We start from the raw sequence: 19,607 nt of genomic DNA, 5'->3' as shown, positions 1-19,607 counted from the left end.
GTTCTTGTTCTGTTCTGTTGAACATTGTGGCCATGCTATATTGGCACCAGAACCTGTGTTGACACTTGCAAGCTGCCCCAAACACACCCTTGGGTGTGTTGGTTGTTAAAGCAATCAACACATTTCCCAGAAGACATAGTCCATTCAGCCCATCGAGTCTGCTCCACCATTCCATCATGGCCGATTTATTATCCCTCTCAACCCCATTCTTCAGCCTTCTTTGGTGTCCTAATGGATCAAGAACCTATCAAACTCTGTATTAAATATACCCAATGACTTGGCCTCCACTGCCGTCCATGGTAATAAATTCCACAGACTTCACTGAATGTCTGAATGTACATGTGGCAAACCTGAATTTGGTTAAGATCTGTGGTGGCAAAGTCCATGAATGTATGATAATTAATGTTTGTCCCACTCCCATCGGGGAGGAGGCTGCGTAGCATCCACGCCTGGACCACCAGACTCGAACAGTAACCAGTACCATCAGGAAGAATCCCAGCCACCCTGCTCATGGACTGTTTGTCCCTCTCCCATCAGGGAGGAGGCTACGTAGTGTCCACTCCAGGATGGCCAGACTCAAAAACAGTTACTTTCCTCAAGCAAGGTTGATCAACACCTCCGCCCACTAACCCACCCCTCCACACTCCAGATACCACCACTTTATCACTTCCTGCCGGTCACCTTATGTACAGACACTCCTGTGCCGAGCGTCACTTTATGGACATACAATCAGACTGTGTATTTAAGCTAATTGATGTATTTACATTGGCTGTGTATTATTATTATTATTATTATTATTATTATTATTATTATTATTATTATGTATATAATAATATACATTATTATCTTTATCTTTTTGTGTTTCTTGTGCATGGACTATTCCGGAGTAACAATTATTTCGTTCTCCTTTACTTTTGTGTACTGGAAATGGCTGTAGACAATCTTGAAGCCTGAATTTTTTATGTGTATAAAACGATTAAAGGTTATTTTCGAAATAAAAATGAATTGCTTTGCAAAGTCCATTCCCCTTTCACAATCGTTGGTTTCGGACTTTGCCAGGGTCCAGCCTTGGGGACTGTCTCTAACTGTGCAGCGTTTAAGGCTCCAAGGTGAGCGCACGCACGCGTTTTTCGCCCGTCGGGCAGGACAACATTATCACCACGCTCCCCCCCGAGCCGGTATCTATCAGCGGCCGCCGGAGCCCGTCACCTTTAGCAAGCGCGATGCCGTCGGGCTGGTTTGTGCTGTTGCTGCTCGGCGTCCTGGTGGTGGCTTCGGCCGCAGGTGAGGGGCTGACCCTCGCGGGAACGTGCGCACCCTCACCCCTTTGCTCCTCTGGAGAGAGGACGGTCCCGAGCAGGTCTACAGGCAGTCGTCCTGCTGTACCGAGGCGGCTACGGTACAGCGGTGTGAGGGGGTTAGTGTTGAGCTGACGGGCCCAGTTTACTCTGGAGAGGTTTCAAGTTCATTGCCAAAGTCGGCTGCGGAGGTTAAAACAGAGTTTGATGGGTATTAGTCAGGGCATCAAAGGTCGCGGGGAGAAGACCAGACCATGGCGTTGAGAGTGCAAATGAATCAGCCACGATGGAATATGGGCCAAATAACCTAATTCTGTTCTTGTCTCTTATGGTGGTCTGGGAACAAGCGATAGTAAAGTCGGAAACAAAGTGAGCGGAAGTTTGGATTTCAGAACCAAAACTCAATCTTAGACAATGAGATCAGACCACAGAGAGTCTTAGGGTGTGTCAGGGTCACTGCAGGACGATGGTGAAGGGTCGGGTCTTGTCCCGAGGTTCAGTTCCTTGCAGTTCCGGTTTCCCATTGCAGGAAAGACGTGGAGAGGGCGCAGGAGGGGCTTATCAGTATTGGAGGACATCATTGGCGGGGTGGCGACACGTCTCTACCAAAGGAAGTGTGAGGCACTCCCCCCTCCGCAAGCATGTAGGTCTCTCTTGGACAAGGTGTAGCACCTGCTTGGCCCCTACCCCGCACCCCCACCCAGATCAGGGTCACCTGAAGCCATGGTGACAGGTGGTGGATGGTCGTATGAGCAGTTGGTGCACATCACAAGTCCTGGTTATGTGACCACTGACACCAGGCAGACAATTTCTGGAGAGTATTAATAATGGCTGGGGTCACCCGTCTTGTAAAGACACTGCCCAGAAGAAGGCAATGGCAAACCCCTTCTGTAGAAACTTTTGCCAAGAATAATCATGGTCATGGAAAGACCACGATTGGTCACGGCATACGACACGGCACATAGTAATAATGATGCTTTAACTTTGTATTTTTTTCTCTTGCGCTGTACTGTCACACAAACAAACCTAGCAGCGACAGTAAACCTAATTCTGAATTTCCTTTCACTTTCAACTTCAAGCATGATTGTAGATTAGAAAGCTGATGGAATCCCAGATTCCTTTATAACATAGAAAATCTACAGCCCTTCGGCCTACAAAGTTGTGCTGACCATTAACTACTTTAGAGGCTGCCTGGATTTTCCCTACCGCATAGCCCTTTATTTTTCTAAGCTCTCTGTACCTATCTAAGAGTCTCTTAAAAGACCCTATTGTGTAAGCCTCTACCACCTTCGCTGGCAGTGCATTCCACGCACCCACCACTCTGTGGGGGGGGGGGGGGGGAGACTTGCCTCTGACATACCCCTTGTACCTACTTCCAAGCACCTTTTCAAAGAAAAAAATAAACTAACCCGTCGCCGCACATCTCCCTTAAACATTCCGAATTTGCCCTTTCAACCCAGGGAAAATACTATCTGCCTACTATGCCTCTCATAAGCTTATAAACCTCTGTCTGATCTCATCTCAGCCTCTGCCCCTCCAGAGAAGTCACCCCAAGTTTGTCCAATCTCTCCTCGGAGCTCGGAGGTGTTGATCAGCCTCGGTGCCTGGGGAAAGTAGCTGTTTTTGTGTCTGGTGGCCCTGACGTGGACGCTATGTAGCCTCCTCCCTGATGGGAGTCATCAGGTGGGACTTATCAACCTCCCCACAGGTTAACGTGATTGAGCTCTCCCGCAATTATGAAGACACCATCTGGGTGTTTGCTTTCGTGGAGAGCTGTCGAAACTGTAAAGTTCTCCCCGTGTGTCCTTGGCGTTTGCGTTCGGGGGATAGGATGTAGGTGGTGGTGATGAACACAGCAGAAAGCTCCCCGAGGAGGCATCTCTCCGAGCAAAGAGGCAGGTTCCCTGTTACTTGCTCGGGTGAAGAGTTTTATTTCCGAATGCACAAGACCGCAAAATCGATGCAGGAGGGGGTGACACCGCGCTCGGCTGCTCCGCGTCTTCTCTCATTTCACACGGATTTATTGTTGTTCTTGGCAAGCGTTCAGCATGCGTTTGTATTGCGACGGAGTTCCTCGCAACGCATAACAATGAAAAGCTTTTAATTACAATAATACATATAATTAAATAAAGTGAGTAGTGTAAAAGGAGAATAAAACAAGTAAAAGTAGTGAGGGAGAGTTCATGGGTTCATTTTTCATTCAGAACCTGATGGCGGAGGGGAAGAATTTGTTGCTGAAGTATTGAGTGTTTCTTTGAGCTCCTGATGGTGCAGGAGAAGAAGACGTGTCTTCAAAAGCCTCCTGTGAATGAAGTGTGGAATTGTGGCCTTTCCGTCTCGCGTTTCCAGACTTCTGTTACCGAAAGTTTGTGAAATCACTTCTTGAAAACTTAACAGACGTAGCAGGATGCACTCATCATCGCGGGAGAGCAGATTGCTATGTTAGATTTTTAGGAAGTTCCTCAATAGTTACAGGAGGAATCAAGGATTGGTTTCAATCTGTTTCGGGAAACCAGCGACTATTTCAGAGTCCCAGGAGTTTGCTATACAATTGTCCAAAAGTCATCCCATTCTTTTCCTTCTTTGTAAAGGTGAATTTCCTGCTGTGAGAACAAACTCTCACCTCAACTCCGAACTTTCAACAACTCGTGTTCTCTGTCTGTGTCTATCTATCTTTCTATATGCATTTTGTCTTTTGTTCATTGGTTGTTTGTCCGTCTTTGTGTGTCATTTGTCATTAATTTTATTGTGTTTCTCTGTTGTAATGTGAATGCCTCTAAGTGTAGAATATGATGGCTTTGATAATAAATTTACTTTGAACTATGAAATTAACTTTGTAGATGAAAACACTGATTCAAAAAATTGGAAACTGGCTTCTGTAGCGTCCGGCTGAGCTAAACTAACCCGTTCCCCAGGCCCATGGGACACCGTTGTCGTTCTCGTCCCGCCGATACGTGACAGACACGTTTCACTGCGGAAGTTCAGAAGCATGTTGACGGGAATGCTGGAAGAATGAGGTCAGATTTGACGGTATTTGCCTTCTGTCCGGGACGGAGGCCGAATGGCTCTGATTCTATTCTTTGTATTTCAGATTCAAGTTATCGTCAGCAAACTCGATGGGCTGAATGGCCTAATTTTGCTCCTAATTCTTATGGTCCGATGGGATAAATGCCGTAAAAATTTGATTTCTCCCAGCAGTAGTACAGTGCATCACAAATATGACACTTATAAATGACATCAACTGAACGTAAGTTACGCATACACAACATAATATACAAAAATATAGGTTACGGGGACATTCCTATGAGGAGAGGTTACGTGAGCTGAGCCTTTTCTCTTTGGAATGAAGGAGGATGAAAGGTGACGTGATGGAGGTGTGCAAGATGATATTGGGCGTAGAGTAGACAACCAGAGACTTTTTCACATTGTGGAAATAGCAAATACAAGGGGGGCATAATTTTAAGCTGATTGGAGGAAAGTTTAGCTGAGATGTCAGAGGTAAAACTTTTTTTTACACACAGAGTCTTGGGTGCATAGAACACCCTGCCAGGGGTGGTGGTAGAGACAGATACTGAAACTCTTACATAGGCACATGGATCAAGGAAAATGGAGGGTTCTGTGGGAGGGAAGGGTTAGATGGATCTTGGAATATGTTGTGGGCCGAAGGGCCTGTACTGTGCTGTAACATTCTATGCTCCAACGAGAAGTTCAGGGAAATTTGGTCCAAGGGCGAATTTGTGTTTTAGGGTCAGTTTAAGAACCTGTTGGCAGTGTCTTAGAAGCTGTTATTGAACATTGGTATCTATGTGTTGGAACAGGACAGACTTGTAATGTTCACTCTTAGGAACTTTTTTTAAAAAAAAATTTAATTAGTTTTTTCTATACATTTTACAAATTAAAAAACCCCAACTTACAATAAGGAACATTGATACAGTGCAAAATTAAGCATACAATGACAATATGCTACAAAGGAAGAGAATTTAACAAAAAAGCACCTAAATTAAAGACAAGTAAACTTAGTATCCTCCCCAAGCCCCACAACACAAAAAAAACTCCAGACCAACCACAACACAATATAGAGAATATAAATCAGGACAATCAAACTCCCAGACTGTGAATACACTTAGCAACAGAGGATAATAATGCCTACTACCAGAAAAAAAAGGGAGCTGAAAGCAAGGGACCGAAAAGAAAAAAAACCCTAGTCAAGAGGAAGGTTATGAAAGTACTCGATAAAAGGTCCCCAGACCTTATGGAACTTTAGATCCGAATTAAGAACTGAGTAATGAATTTTTTCGAGGTCCAAGCAGGCCATAATGTCGTTAAGCCATTGCGCATGAGTGGGCGGGGCAACATCGCTCCATCTAAGGAGGATCAAGCGTCTCGCCAGGAGAGAGGCAAAGGATAATATTCGGCATTTGGTCGGACTCACTCTTAGGAACTTGACGCTCTCAATCCTGTTGACCTCAGTATCATTGTTGTAGACAGGAACATGAGCATTTCTTCCCCCTTCCTGAATTTAATGAGTTGAGCTGATTCTGAGGCAGCCAGGCATTCGTGGGCTCTACCCGAGCTGACGACCTATCCCTCCTCCAGGATTACGTCCTTACCAGGGTGAACGGAGACAAGGTAAACACAGTCTCTGTGGGAATTATGGGGATTTCTGAAATCAGCAAGGCCTGGAACCTACGAGGTCCAAGCCTAGAGATGAGGTGCAAGCCCATGATTGACTCCACTTCTCGCTGATTGAAATATCGAGGAAGACTGAGACACCGAGGTGAATGTGAACAGCGAGCGAGTATTCAGCACCACTGACCAGCGGCTTGCCCGCTGCTGCCGGGGAAGGGTGTCGGTGTGTGACAGTCTCGCCCCTCCCGAGGGACTGCCCTGGTGTCCAGGTGATCTCTCTCTCCCGCAATGCTGCCGGAGAAGGGTGTCTGTGTATGACAGTCTCGCCGCTCCCGAGGGACTGCCCTGGTGTCCAGGTGATCTCTCTCTCCCGCAATGCTGCCGGGGAAGGGTGTCTGTGTGTGACAGTCTCGCCGCTCCCGAGGGACTGCCCTGGTATCCAGGTGATCTCTCTCTCCCGCAATGCTGTCGGAGGATGATACCGAAGTTCTGGATTTGACTGCAGCTCCGTTGGACTCTTTCCGTTTCTGTGGTTCCGCCCATTCTTTCTTTTTGCAGTTTGTGCGATTTGGTTTTTTTTTTGGCGAGTTGGGAGTGGAGATTGATTATCCTGATGCTGCTTGGGCGATTTCTTTGTTTTTTGCAAGGGGGGGGGTTGATGTTTTTCTTTGAATGGCTACCATGGTTTTGTTTCGTGGCTGTCTGTTGAAGGTGAATCCCAGAGTTGTATACTGCATACATACTTTGATAATAAATGAACCTTGAACACTGGGTATATTTAAAACGGAGGTTGACAGATCCTTGATTAGTCAAGGTGTCAAATGTTATGGGGAGAAGACAGGAGAATGGGGTTGAGAGGGATAATAAATCAGCCATGATGGAATATAGAGCATACTCAATGGGCCAAATGATCTAATTCTGCTCCGATGTCTTTTGGCCCTGTTATTATATAGAGTTCTTTTGGTGAATTTTTTTTTAAAAAGGAGTGGGTGATGGGTCAGAGTGAAAGTGTCCGTCTCTAACCCTGTCCTGGTCTCTCAGATGTAGATGATGGACCTCCGATTGTCGTCACCAAGTACGGAGCCCTGGAGGGGAAGCAGGTGTTGGTGAAGGGAATGGCCAAGCCCGTCTATAACTACCTCGGTATCCCTTTTGCGAAGCCGCCAGTTGGTCCCTTGAGGTTCTCCGTCCCGCAGACTCCAGAGACGTGGACTGGAACACGAAAGGCGACGACCTTCGCTCCAGGGTAAAGATTACAGATCAGTTTTATTTGTCAGATGTACATCAAAACATACAGTGAAATGTGTTGTTCACAGTGAATTAAATCAGCGAGGATTGTGCTTGGGGTATCCCACAAGTATCGCCATGCTACGGCAAAATAACGGGTTCACAACTTACTAACCCTAACCAGAATGTGGGAGGAAACTGGGGCGCCCAGAGGAAACCCACACAGTCACAAGGAGAACGTACAAACTCCCTACAGTGGCACGAATTGAACCCCGGTCTTACAGCTGGCATTGTAAAGTGTTGTAGTAACCACCTTGCTACCCTGCTGACAGGGTTGGCAGCAGTGGGAATGGCCCGTCATTGCCAGCTCTTGCCATGAAATCTCACCAACACCTCTACTTCCTCCGGGAGCTGAAGGAATTAGGCAAGTCAGTGTCGACCCCACCAATTTTTTATTGGTGCACCATAGAGAGCATTTGATCTGGATGTATCACAGCTTGGTGTGACAACTGATGTGCCTGTAACTGCAAGAAACTGCAGAGTTGCGGACACCGAGCAGGAATCAGATGATAAGGTGGGATCTTGGCCTCTCAATCTACCTCATTATGACCTTCCACCTTATCGTCTGCCTGCACTGCTCTTCCTCTGTAACTGTAACTCTTCATTCTGCATTGTTATTGTTTTCCCTCACTCTACCCAATGCGCTGTGCAATGATAAGCTTTTTCCCAGGGCCCAAGTGGCTAATACAAGGGGCATAATTTTAATGTGATTGGAGGAAAGTGTCGGGGGACGTCAGAGGTAGGTTTCTTACATGGTACATTCTGCCAAGGGTGCTGGTGAAGACATTTAAGAATCTCCTAAATAGGCGCATAAATAAAAGAAAACTCGTGGGCATGTGGTGGGGTGGGGGTTAGTGTTTGATTGATCTTGGAATAGGTTAAAAGATCAGCACACTATCATGGGCTGAAGGGCCTGTGCTGTGTTGTACTGTTCTAACAGTGCGCACAAAAAGACCACAGGAGGAGGGTTTGGCCAGTCGGTCTATTGTGCCTGCTCTGCCATTCCATCATGACAGATTTATTATCCCTCTCAACCATGTTTTCCTGCCTTCTCCCCGTAACCTTCCATGCCCTAACGTATCGATCTACACTATAAATGTACTCAATGACATGGCCCCCAGACCCGTATGGCAATTAATTAATTGAGAAAGTGTCTGTGATTCCCATTGTCTATTTGGGACACTGTGCATTAATTGGGACAGGGGATTGTTGCCGACAGTTTCTAACTAGCATCAGTTGTGTCCACTTGTGTGACTATTTGACACTACGCTGTGCTTAGAGAGAACTATTTTCAAATAGTGTCTGTTGTGTGTGCTTGTGTTGTGTTATCCATTTGGGCTGATGGATGCTGATTCAAAAAGCAGCGATTTTAATTTTTTTTTGTTATTTGACTTTATTCAGAAAGGCGATGAAGGCCGTCCATATCTGTACGAGGTATTTGTGCTGATTTTGTTCACTTACTGTCAATCAAAAGAACACGGCAGAGTACTCTGGATGAATTCCTCCGTGGATAACTATTAGGAACTAATACACAGGTTTATAGTACTGTAGTAGTATAGGTAGTATTCTGATTTGTCACTTGTTACTCAGTTAAATAGGAGTTTGTCTTTGTGTTTTAACTGTTTTAATGCAATTTTGGCTAATTGGGTCAGCAGCTTAGTTGGGTCAGAATGTCCTGGTGTGTCCCAATTAACTGGAATCCACTGTATTTATTAAGAAAATAAAGACAAACAATAAAACACAACACGAGTGAATCTGCAGATGCTGGAAATAAATAAAAAACACAAAATGCTGGCAGAACTCAGCAGGCCAGACAGCATCTATGGGAGGAGGTAATAACGACTTAATTTCCTCCTCATGGACTCCCCGCCCAGGACTTCTACCCGCCCTGGATCTGTTCATCTCTAATTGCTGTCAGGACATTAACCGTCTCGACTTCACCACCCCTTGCTCCAATTCCAACCTCACCCCCTCTGAACGCTCTGCTCTCCATTCCCTCCACAACAATCCCAACCTTACCATCAAACCCGCTGATAAGGGGGGGTGCTGTTGTCGTCTGGCGCACCGACCTGTACATAGCGGAGGCACGACGACAACTCACTGACACCTCCTCTTATCTACCCCTGGACCATGACCCCACTAGGGAGCACCAGTCCATTGTCTCCCAAACCATTTCCAAGTTGATCAGCTCAGGAGATCTCCCATCCGCGGCCACCAAACTTATAGTTCCCACACCCCGCACTTCCCGTTTCTACCTCCTACCTAAGAGTCACAAACCTGCCTGTCCAGGCAGACCCAATGTCTCTGCTTGCTCCTGCCCCACTGAACTCATTTCTGTCTATCTCGACTCTGTTTTATCTCCCCTTGTTCAATCCCTTCCCACCTATGTCCGTGATACTTCCCATGCTTTACATCTCTTCAAAGATTTCACGTTCCCTGGCCCCCACCACCTCATTTTCACCATGGACGTCCAGTCCCTATATACCTCTATCCTCCACCAGGAAGGTCTCCAAGCTCTTCATTTCTTCCTGGATTCCAGACCCAGCCAGTCACCCTCTACCACCACTCCTCTCCGCCTCGCGGAGTTAGTCCTCACCCTTAACAATTTCTCCTTTGGCTCCTCCCACTTCCTCCAAACTAACGGTGTAGCCATGGGCACCCGCATGGGTCCTAGCTATGCCTGCCTTTCTGTCGGCCATGTGGAGCAATCTATGTGCCAAGCCTACACTGGTATCTGTCCTCCTCTTTTCTTACGTTATATCGACGACTGCATCGGCGCTGCTTCCTGCACACATGCTGAGCTCATCGACTTCATTAACTTCGCCTCCAACTTTTACCCCACCCTCAAATTCACCTGGTCTATTTCCGACACCTCCCTCCCCTTTCTAGATCTTTCTATTTCTATCTCTGGAGACAGCCTATCCACCGACTTCTACTACAAACCTACTAACTCCCACAGCTACCTGGACTATTCCTCCTCCCACCCTGTCTCCTGCAAAAATGCTATCCCTTTCTCTCAATTCCTCTGCCTCTGCTGCATCTGCTCTCAGGATGAGGCCTTTCATTCTAGGACAAAGGAGATGTCTTCCTTTTTTAAAGAAAGGGGCTTCCCTTCATCCACTATCAACTCTGCCCTCCATCGTGTCTCCCGTATTTCACGCACCTCTGCCCTCACCCCATCCCCCCGCCAGCCCACCAGGGATACAGTCCCCCTGGTCTTCACCTATCACCCTACCAGCCTACAGATCCAACGTATAATCCTCCGTAACTTCCGCCACCTCCTACGGGATCCCACCACCAGACACATCTTCCCCTCACCCCCCCCCCCCACTCTCGGCTTTCCACAGGGATCGCTCCCTACGCGATCATTCCCTTGTCCATTCATTCCCCCCATCCCTCCTCTCCTCACCCTGCAAATGGAAGAAGTGCTACATCTGCCCCCACGCTTCTTCCCTCACCACCATCCTAGGCCCCAGACAGTCCTTTCAGGTGAGGCACCACTTCACCTGCGAGTCAACTGGGGTGATATACTGTATCCGGTGCTCCCGATGTGGCCATTTATACATTGGGGAGACCTGCTGCAGACTGGGAGACCGTTTCGCCGAACACCGGCGCTCAGTCCTCCAGCAGTGGCGGGATCTCCCTGTGGCCACACACTTCAATTCCACAGACCACTCCCACTCCGACATGTCTGTCCATGGCTTCCTCTACCATCAAGATGAGGCCACACACAGGTCGATGGAGCAATACCTTATCTCCCGCCTAGGTAGCCTCCTACCTGCCGGCATGAACATCCAACTCACAGACCTCCATTGATACCCCTGCCCCCCCTTACCCCATCCCTATCCATTATTTTAGTCTGGTTCTCTTTCTCTCTCTTTTTCCCCCCTCACTATAATCTCTCCCCCCAGCCCTACCTTTCTTTCTCTTTTATTTCCTATAATTCTCCACCTTCCCCCTAGCCCATTTCCCTCCAGCCTATCACTTCCCAGCTCTCTACTTTATCCCTCCCCCCACTTCTTATCCCCTCTCGACCATCCCATGTTACTTCACTCCTGATGAAGGGTTTCGGCCAGAAACTTCGTTATTACCTCCTCCCATAGATGCTGTCTGGCCTGCTGAGTTCTGCCAGCATTTTGTGTTTTTTACAAACAATAAAAGATTCACTGAAAATTAAGTTACATAGATGCTTATCTAAGTGTGCACATGGGCCCTTTCTCTGCAGCACATTTCTGATCTTTCCGTGTCACTGGTCGCAACCCCAGTCCATGGTGAGCCCCCGAAACAAGAGCGATTGCTCTCATGTGCTATATTTATACTACAGCGGTACTTGGACACAGGAAGCGGTGCCAGAAGTGTTCTTTAAACAGGCCACTCAAGAACTAACATGGCGGCAGTGGCTTTGGACCGGCAGCTGGTGTTAAACCTTCCCACTAAAACAAGGTAGATTGGAGATCAAGTTCATTTTCACAGCAGGATAGAAGCTGTCCTTGAGCCTGGTGGTACGTGCTTACGGACTTTTGTATCTTCTGCCTGATGGGAGAGGAGAGAATGTCCAGGGAGGGAGGGGTTGTTAATTATTTTGGCTTCTTTACCAAGGCAGTGGGAAGTGTAGACAGTGTCCATGGAGGGCAGGCCGGTTCCTGTGAGGTGCACAGCTGGGTCCACAACTCTCTGCCATTACCATGTGAAGCTGAGACGCGTCTGGATAGGATGTTTCAATAAATATTGGTGAGGGTCACAGGGGTCATGCAAAGGATGTGAAGAGGGGTAGCGACACACCTACTGAGATTCCAGAATATGGGAATCAACGGGGAACAAGCTGGGGGTACCCAGTGCCAATTTGTGCACAGCAAGCTCCAGCAAAGTTGAGAGTAAATTTATTATCAACGTACATCTATGTCACCATATAGAACCCTGAGATTCACTCTCTTGTGGGCATCCACAGTAGAAAATAGAAATAGAAACAAATCAGTGGAAATCTACAAAAACTGACAAACAACTGATATTCAAAGGAAGGTGAACTGTGCAATCAAGATTTTTAATAGCTCAGACTCAGCAGAAAGCAGCTGATTGAGTAATCGAGGTCAGGTGACCAAGCAGTTTGATTGGGCAATCGAAAATTGAAAAGCTCAAACAAATAAAAAGAGGGGTAGCTAAAGCAGAGCGGCCAGGTAATTGGGTGACTGTCAGGAGAGGGAATGAATATAGACACAAAGGGCAGAGCACCCCTGTGGCTGTTCCCATCAACAATAAGTATACTGTTTTGGATATTGTTGGTGGGGACAAAATGCTCTTTGGTTGGCCTGAAACTTGATTGTCTACCAGCACACGGAGATGTCCGTGGGGGAATGCTGCCAACTGGCACATTCTCGGCTGCAGGAGTACGTGCTGAGGGACGCACTCAAACTTGGTGCAGCCGCCACAAGGGCCCGGTGGGGAAGGACCACAGTCTAGGGCTCTTCTCCCGCGGGAGTTGAGGGGTGGGGTGTATACCCCTCAACAAGGGTAGGTAAATGTGGAATAACAGAGTGCCATGTGGCTGGCAAACGGTGTGGAAATGTAAAGACCGTAATGGAAACATTTGTAAAGGACTGAAAGTTATTGAATGGTTTGTTGTACATAATTTTATTTTTGAATAAAATATATTTTGTTTAATAATAAGAAAAATAAGTATAGTGTTTTGGATACTGTTGGTGGGGATGACCTACCAGGAACAGGTCGCGTCTCTGGCAGCGAGACTGGACCCTCACTCAGCTCAGAAGGGATGGAGGGAAAAGAGGAGAGCAGTAGTGATACGGGATTTGATAGTTAGAGGGACAGATAAGAGGTTTTGTGGGAGAGATTGAGAATCCTGGATGGTCTGTTGCCTCCCTGGTGCAAGGGTCCACGATATCTTGGATCGAGTTCTTGGTATTCTCAGGAGAGAGGGTGAGCAGCCAGATGTCGTGGTCCACGTGGGGACCAATGACATAGATAGGAGTAGGGATGAGGTCCTGAAGAAGTAATATAGGGAGTTAGGAAAGAAGTTAAAAAGCAGGACCTCAAGGGTGGTTATCTTGGGATTACTGCCTGTGCCACGAAACAGAGAGCGTAGGAACAGCAAGTTACGGCAGATGAATGCGTTGCTGAAGAGTTGGTGCAGGGGGCAGGGATTCAGATTTCTGGATCATTGGGATCTTTTCTGGGGAAGGTCTGACCTTACAAAAAGGATGGGCTGCACCTGAATTGAAAAGGGACCAATATCCTGGCGGGCAGGTTTGCTAGAGCTGTTGGGGAGGGTTTAAACTAGTTTGGCAGAGGGGTGGGAATCAGAATGTGAGTGCAGAGATTAGGGTAGAAGGACAAGGGCATGATGCTATGTGTTCTGAGTTGGTGAGGAAGGACAGGCAGGGGACAAAACATAAATTTAGCCAGTTAGAGGGGTTGAAATGTGTCTATTTCAACACTAGGAGTACTAGGAACAAGGAGGATGAAATTAGAGCATGGATCAGTACGTGGAACTACAATGTTGTGGCCATTACTGAAACTTGGCTGGAGGAAGGGCAGGATTGGCTGATGTAGGTACCAGGGTTTAGGTGTTTTAAAAGGAATAGGATGGGAGGTAGAAAAGGGGGGGGGGGGGGAGAGAGTGGCATTGCCTGTCAGGGATAGTATCACAGCTGTAGAAAGGGAGGACGCTGAAGAGGGAGTGTCCACAGAGTCAGTCTGGGTGGAAGTCAGAAATAGGAAGGGATCAATCACTGTGCTGGGAATAGTCTATAGGCCCCCAAATAGCCCTTGGGACACCGAGGAGCAGATAAGCAGGCAGATTTTAGAATGGTGCAGGAAATACAGGTAGTTATGTAGTAGTTATGGGTGATTTCAAATTCCCTCATATTGACCGGCACCTCCTGAGTGCAAGGGGGATAGATGGGGCTGAATTTGTCAGGTGTGTTCAAGAAGGATTCCTGACACAGTATGTGGACCAGCCGACGAGAGGAGAGGCCATACTGGATCTAGTTCTGGGTAATGAACCTGGTCAGGCGGCAGACCTCTTGGTGGGGGAGCATTTTGGTGAGAGTGACCGCAACTCCCTTAGCTTCAGCACAGCTATAGAAAGGGATAAAAACAGACAAAATGGGAAAGTGCTTAACTGGGGAAGGACTAACTATGAAGGGATGAGGCAGGAACTAGCGAGAGTAAATTGGAAACAGATGTTCAAGGGTGAAAGCACAGAAGTAATGTGGAGGAAGTTTAGGGACCACTTGTGCTTGGTTCAGGATAGGTTTGTCCCACTGAGAGAAGGAAAAAATAGTAGGAAAAGGGAACTGTGGCTGACAAAACACATGAGGCAACTCGTCAAAAGGAAGAAGGAAGCATATGTTAGATATAGGAAGCAGGAGGGGCTCATGAGAAATATAGGGTAGCCAGGAAAGAGCTAAAGAAAGGACCTAGGAGAGCTTGAAGGGGGCATGAGAAGGCTTTGGCATGTAGGATTAAGGAGAACCCCAAGGCATTCTATGCGTATGTGAAGAACAGAAGGATGATGAGAATGAAAGTGAGGCTGCTAAAGGATAAAGAGGGCAACATGTGCCTGGAGGCGGAGGAGGTTGGGGAGGTCCTAATTGAATACTTTGCTTCAGTATTCACAAGTGAATAGGACCTTGATCAGGGTGAGGTCAAAATAGAACAGGCCTGTGTGCTGAACAATGTGGAGATTAACGAAGAAGTAGTGTTGGATCTTCTTAAAAACATCAAGATTGATAAATCCCCAGGGCCGGATGTGATATACCCCAGGTTGCTGTGGGAAGTGAGAGATGAGATCGCTGGAGCATTAGCTATGATCTTTGAATCCTCTTTTGCTGCAGGGGAGGTGCCGGAGGATTGGAGAATGGTAAATGTAGTTCCCTTGTTTAAAAAAGGTAATAGGGAGAATCCTGGGAACTATAGACCGGTGAGACTTACGTCAGTGGTCTGCAAACTATTGGAAAGGATTCTTAAGGATAGGATCTACGAGCATTTGGAAAAGTACAGTCTACTCAATGATAGTTAACATGGCTTTATGAAGGGAAGGTCGTGCCTCACGAGCCTAATAGAGTTTTTTGAAGAGGTAACAAAAGAAATTGATGAGGGTAGGGTGGTAGATGTGGTCTACATGGATTTTAGCAAGGCATTTGACAAGGTCCCCCCACAAGAGACTCATCCAGAAAGTCATGAGGCATGGAATAGCCAGTGGAACCTTGGCTATTTGGATAAAAAATTGGCTTACAAGAAGAAAGCAGAGGGTAGTTGTGGAAGGAAAGTATTCTTCCTGGAGATCGGTAACTAGTGGAGTGCTGCAAGGATCTGTCCTGAGACCCCTGCTCTTTGTGATTTTTATAAATGACCTGGATGCAAAGGCGGAAGGATGGGTGAGTAAATTTGCGGATGACACTAAGATTGAAGGAGTTGTGGATGGAGCTGTAGGTTGTCGAAGATTACAAGAGGATATGGACAGGATGCAGAGTTGGGCAGAAAAGTGGCAAATGGAGTTCAATCTGGGTAAGTGTGAGGTGATGCGTTTTGGAAGGACAAACCAGAAGACTGAGTACAGGGTTAATGGTAGGTTATTTAAGAGTGTGGATGAACAGAGGGACCTTGGGGTTCAAATCCATACATTCCTCAAGGTCGCTGCACAGGTTAATAGGATAGTTAAGAAGGCCTATGGGATGCTAGGCTTCATTGATAGGGTAACTGAGTTCAAGAGTAGAGAGGTCATGTTGCAACTCTACAAATCTTTGGTGAGACCACACTTAGAGTATTGTGTTCAGTTCTGGTCACCTCATTATAGGAAGGATGTGGAAGCTATGGAGAGGGTGCAGAGGAGATTTACCAGGATGTTGCCTGGATTGGAAAACAAGTCTTATGAGGCAAGGTTAGCAGAGCTGGGACTTTTCTCTTTGGAGTGTAGAAGGATGAGAGGGGACTTGACAGAGGTCTACAAGATTATGAGAGGCATAGATAGGGTGGATAGTCAGTACCTGTTTCCCAGGGCATGAATAGCAAACACCAGAGGGTATATGTACAAAGTTAAGGGAGGGAAGTTTAGGGGAGACATCAGGGGTAAGTTTTTTACACAAAGAGTTGTGGGTGCCTGGAATGACTTGCCAGGGATGGTGGTGGAGGCTAAAACATTAGGGGTATTTAAGAGCCTCTTGGACAGGCACATGAATGAAAGGAAAATAGAGGGTTATGGGGTAGTGTGGGTTTTAGTTTTTTTTTAAGGAATATATGGTTTGGCACAACATCGAGGGCTGAAGGGCCTGTACTGTGCTGTAGTATTCTAGTGCCTAGTGCAACAACAAAAAGAAACTAAAAATAATAATAAATAAGTACATAAATATTACAGAGACCACGAGTTGTCAAATTGTTGAAAGCGAGTCCATAGTTTATGGAGTCAGATCAGAGTTGAGGTGAGTGAAGTTATCCACACCAGTTCGGGAGCCTGGCGGGGTAGGGAATAATTTCCCGGTCCTCAGGCTCTGTACTTCCTCCTGACAACAGAGATGAGATCACGGCCTGTTACCGTATCCATGGAGGCGAGGCCGGTTTCTTTGATGTACTAAGTGTGCCCACAACTCTGCAGCTCCTTGCGGTCTCAGGCAGAGCAGCTGCCATAACCAAGCCGTGAAGCAACTGGATGGGACGCTTTCTGGGGGAAAGTGGTGAGGGAGGAGGGGGACTGGGCAGAAAGCAGTGATATGAAGGATTCATTGTAATGGCCAGCCAATGTTAACATGATGCTCCTGGTTATTTGGCAGGCTGAACTGGGTTATTCTCCTGTGGTCAGGGTTACTGACCTCCACTCGTACTCAATCCACTCCTCTCTCTCTCTCATGTCTCAGATGTCCACAGAATTCAACTTTGATGGAGCTTCTGTCAGAATTCCTGATTATTAATTCAGGACCAGCAACGTACAGTGAGGATTGCCTGTACCTGAATGTGCACACACCTGTACGGCCCAGAGACACCAAGACAAAGCTTTCCGTGAGTACTGTCTGGGGTTTGTGATGCTGTTGGGTCCGCTGACTGTGAATCTCTAAACTCAGACGAAGATTTTATGTTTTATCAGATATAAATAGCAATGGGTATCCTCACTAACGGGAGGTTATACTGTGACTATCCAATTTACAAAGACTAGTCCACTGCCTGTTTATTCTCCACACTGACTTCAGCTGTCAATACCCACTATTGGAATGGTGGGTCCCCTCACCCTACTTACAGCTAACATAATAGTTTAAAGCACATTTCATTTATTTTCAGTGATACGTGTTTAAGTTCAGACAACATGCTTCAAACACATTTAAAACTCAGAGGATTTCTATCTCATAAATGGGTGAAGGGTGAAGGTGATAAGTTTAAGGGGAACATGAGGGGAAATTTCTTCACAGAAAGTGGAAGAGAATGAGCTACCAGTGCAAATGGTGGATATGCTTCTGATTTCAACGTTCAAGGTAAGTTTGGATAGGTACATGGATGGGACAGGTATGAAGGGCTATGGTCCAGGTGCAAGTCGATAGGATGAGGTGGTTTAAATGGTTCAGCATGGAGTGGATGGGCCAAAGGGCCTATTTCTGTGCTGAACTTTTCTATGACTGTAAAAGACGTCCGAACTACAAACCATTTCATAAACACAAAGGATTTCCAAAACACAAATACAATTCCAATAAATGAAAAAGACATACCAACAATGCAGATGAACTGGACTGCTCTCTTCTTTCATACTGTTTCGTTGCTACTTGGGTGACCTCACACACGTGATATTCTTTCAGATACCCTTTTACACAAACTGTCTAAAAGCTACCAGCTACCTACAAGAAATGCTGTGAAGTGAACTCCACGAGAACACACACTTTACAATCTAATAATACAAGAGTTATTGATGTGCTAAGTGATTGTCCCCATCTGGTCTGCAAGCTTCCTGGAATTAAGCAACATTGTTTGTTAGAAAATAAAGCCAAATTAAATAACCCATTACCTTACCCTGCACCTCTTCAGTAACAGGAAGATGCAAGTGAGCCAGCAAGTCTACACCAGTTTATACAGTGCTTGTTTGCAAAGATGAGTTTTCTCAACTTCAATCTGATTACTGCTTTTCATCTACGTTTTAAGAACTAAAGACTGGCTCCCATTGACAGCAGATGCTCAACAAAGAACATTAGTTGGAGGTTTACCTTAGACTGTTCAATTTTTACAAGTGGCAGGTTTTGTGTTTGGAAAGAAGAGGCACCCCCCCCCCCCGACCCCAGGAAGTGAACATCCATCACAGTTTACACCACAACACAGGGGAGGAGTGTCGGGGGTGCCGACCAGGAGTACATCCTGCTTCAGAGACAGCCAGTGAGTGCCTCAGACTGAGTGCGTGGTGGGGGTGGGGGGGGGGGGTGGGACTGAGGGGGAGGGGCAGAGGGGAATTGACAAGAGGGACTGAAGGAAGGAGTGGGTGAGGGGAACTGATGGGGAGGGGGAAAGGGGGAACTGACAGGAAAGAGGGAGGGGGAACTGCTGAGGGGGTGACTGACAGAGTAGGGGGAAGAAGAGTGATGGGGTATAGGGGAGAGGGGGTGACTGGTGGGGGAGGGGGAGAGGGGAGGACTGATGGGGAGGGGGGAGAGTAGGGGGCCTGGTGGGGGAGGGGGAGGACTGCAGTGCTGACGGTGGAGAGGGGGATGGGATTTGACTGGGGAGATGGGGAGAGGGCGTGACAAAGGGGTGACAGGGGAGAAGGTCGGTGTGACGGGAGGAGGAGATGACAGGGAATGAGAGAGGGGGTGATTGATGGGGAGAGGGAATGACTAAAAGTGAAGAGAGGGTGACTGACAGGGGAGGAGGAGGGGGGACTGATGAGGGATGGGAAGTAGGAGCAATGAGGAGGGGGGAGGGAGGAAGGAAGAGAGGGGGAGGGAGACTGAGGGAGGGGAGAGAGAGGGAGGGAGATTGAATGAGGGAGGGGAGAGAGTGGGAGGGAGACTGAATGAGGGAGGGGAGAGAGATGGGGAGGGAGACTGAGGGAGGGGAGAGAGATGGGGAGGGAGACTGACTGAGCGAGGGGAGAGAGGGAGGGAGTGACTGACTGAGGGATGGAGGCTGACAGGGAGGGTGGGGGGTAGAGAGAGAGGCTGACAAGGAAGAGGGGGAGAGAGAGAGGCTGACAGGGAAGGGAGGGGAGAGAGAGAGGCTGACAGGGAGGGGAGAGAGGCTGACAGGGAGGGGAGAGAGCGAGAGAGGGAGGCTGACAGGGAGGGGAGAGAGAGAGGGAGGCTGACAGAGTGGAGGGGAGAGAGAGAGTGAGGCTGACAGAGTGGAGGGGAGAGAGAGGGAGGCTGATGGAGGGGAGAGAGAGAGGGAGGCTGACAGAGTGGAGGGGAGAGA

At 47.4% G+C, this 19,607-nt stretch overlaps 1 protein-coding gene across 5 annotated transcripts in view; it reads left to right on the top strand.

Annotated features, from left to right (window-relative positions):
* Window positions 1–19,607, top strand: part of LOC140740867 (fatty acyl-CoA hydrolase precursor, medium chain-like) — a 74,335-nt gene that overhangs the window by 10,936 nt on the left and 43,792 nt on the right. Inside the window, exons 1-4 of one of the 5 annotated variants that reach the window (XM_073070442.1) lie at window positions 1,225–1,284; window positions 4,390–4,471; window positions 6,969–7,173; window positions 17,081–17,222. In XM_073070442.1, coding sequence (XP_072926543.1) covers window positions 4,450–4,471; window positions 6,969–7,173; window positions 17,081–17,222 — 369 coding nt within the window. In that variant the 5' untranslated portion in view covers window positions 1,225–1,284; window positions 4,390–4,449. Of the gene's footprint in view, window positions 1–1,106; window positions 1,285–4,389; window positions 4,472–4,514; window positions 4,546–5,771; window positions 5,928–6,968; window positions 7,174–17,080; window positions 17,223–19,607 lie in introns of those variants that run through there. The other 4 variants (XM_073070440.1, XM_073070441.1, XM_073070443.1 and 1 more) reach the window with 4 other exon arrangements.

The sequence above is a fragment of the Hemitrygon akajei genome, chromosome 17 (genome assembly GCF_048418815.1).
Source record: "Hemitrygon akajei chromosome 17, sHemAka1.3, whole genome shotgun sequence".
Taxonomy (NCBI): domain Eukaryota; kingdom Metazoa; phylum Chordata; class Chondrichthyes; order Myliobatiformes; family Dasyatidae; genus Hemitrygon; species Hemitrygon akajei.
This window is presented reverse-complemented; position numbering and strand designations above follow the sequence as displayed.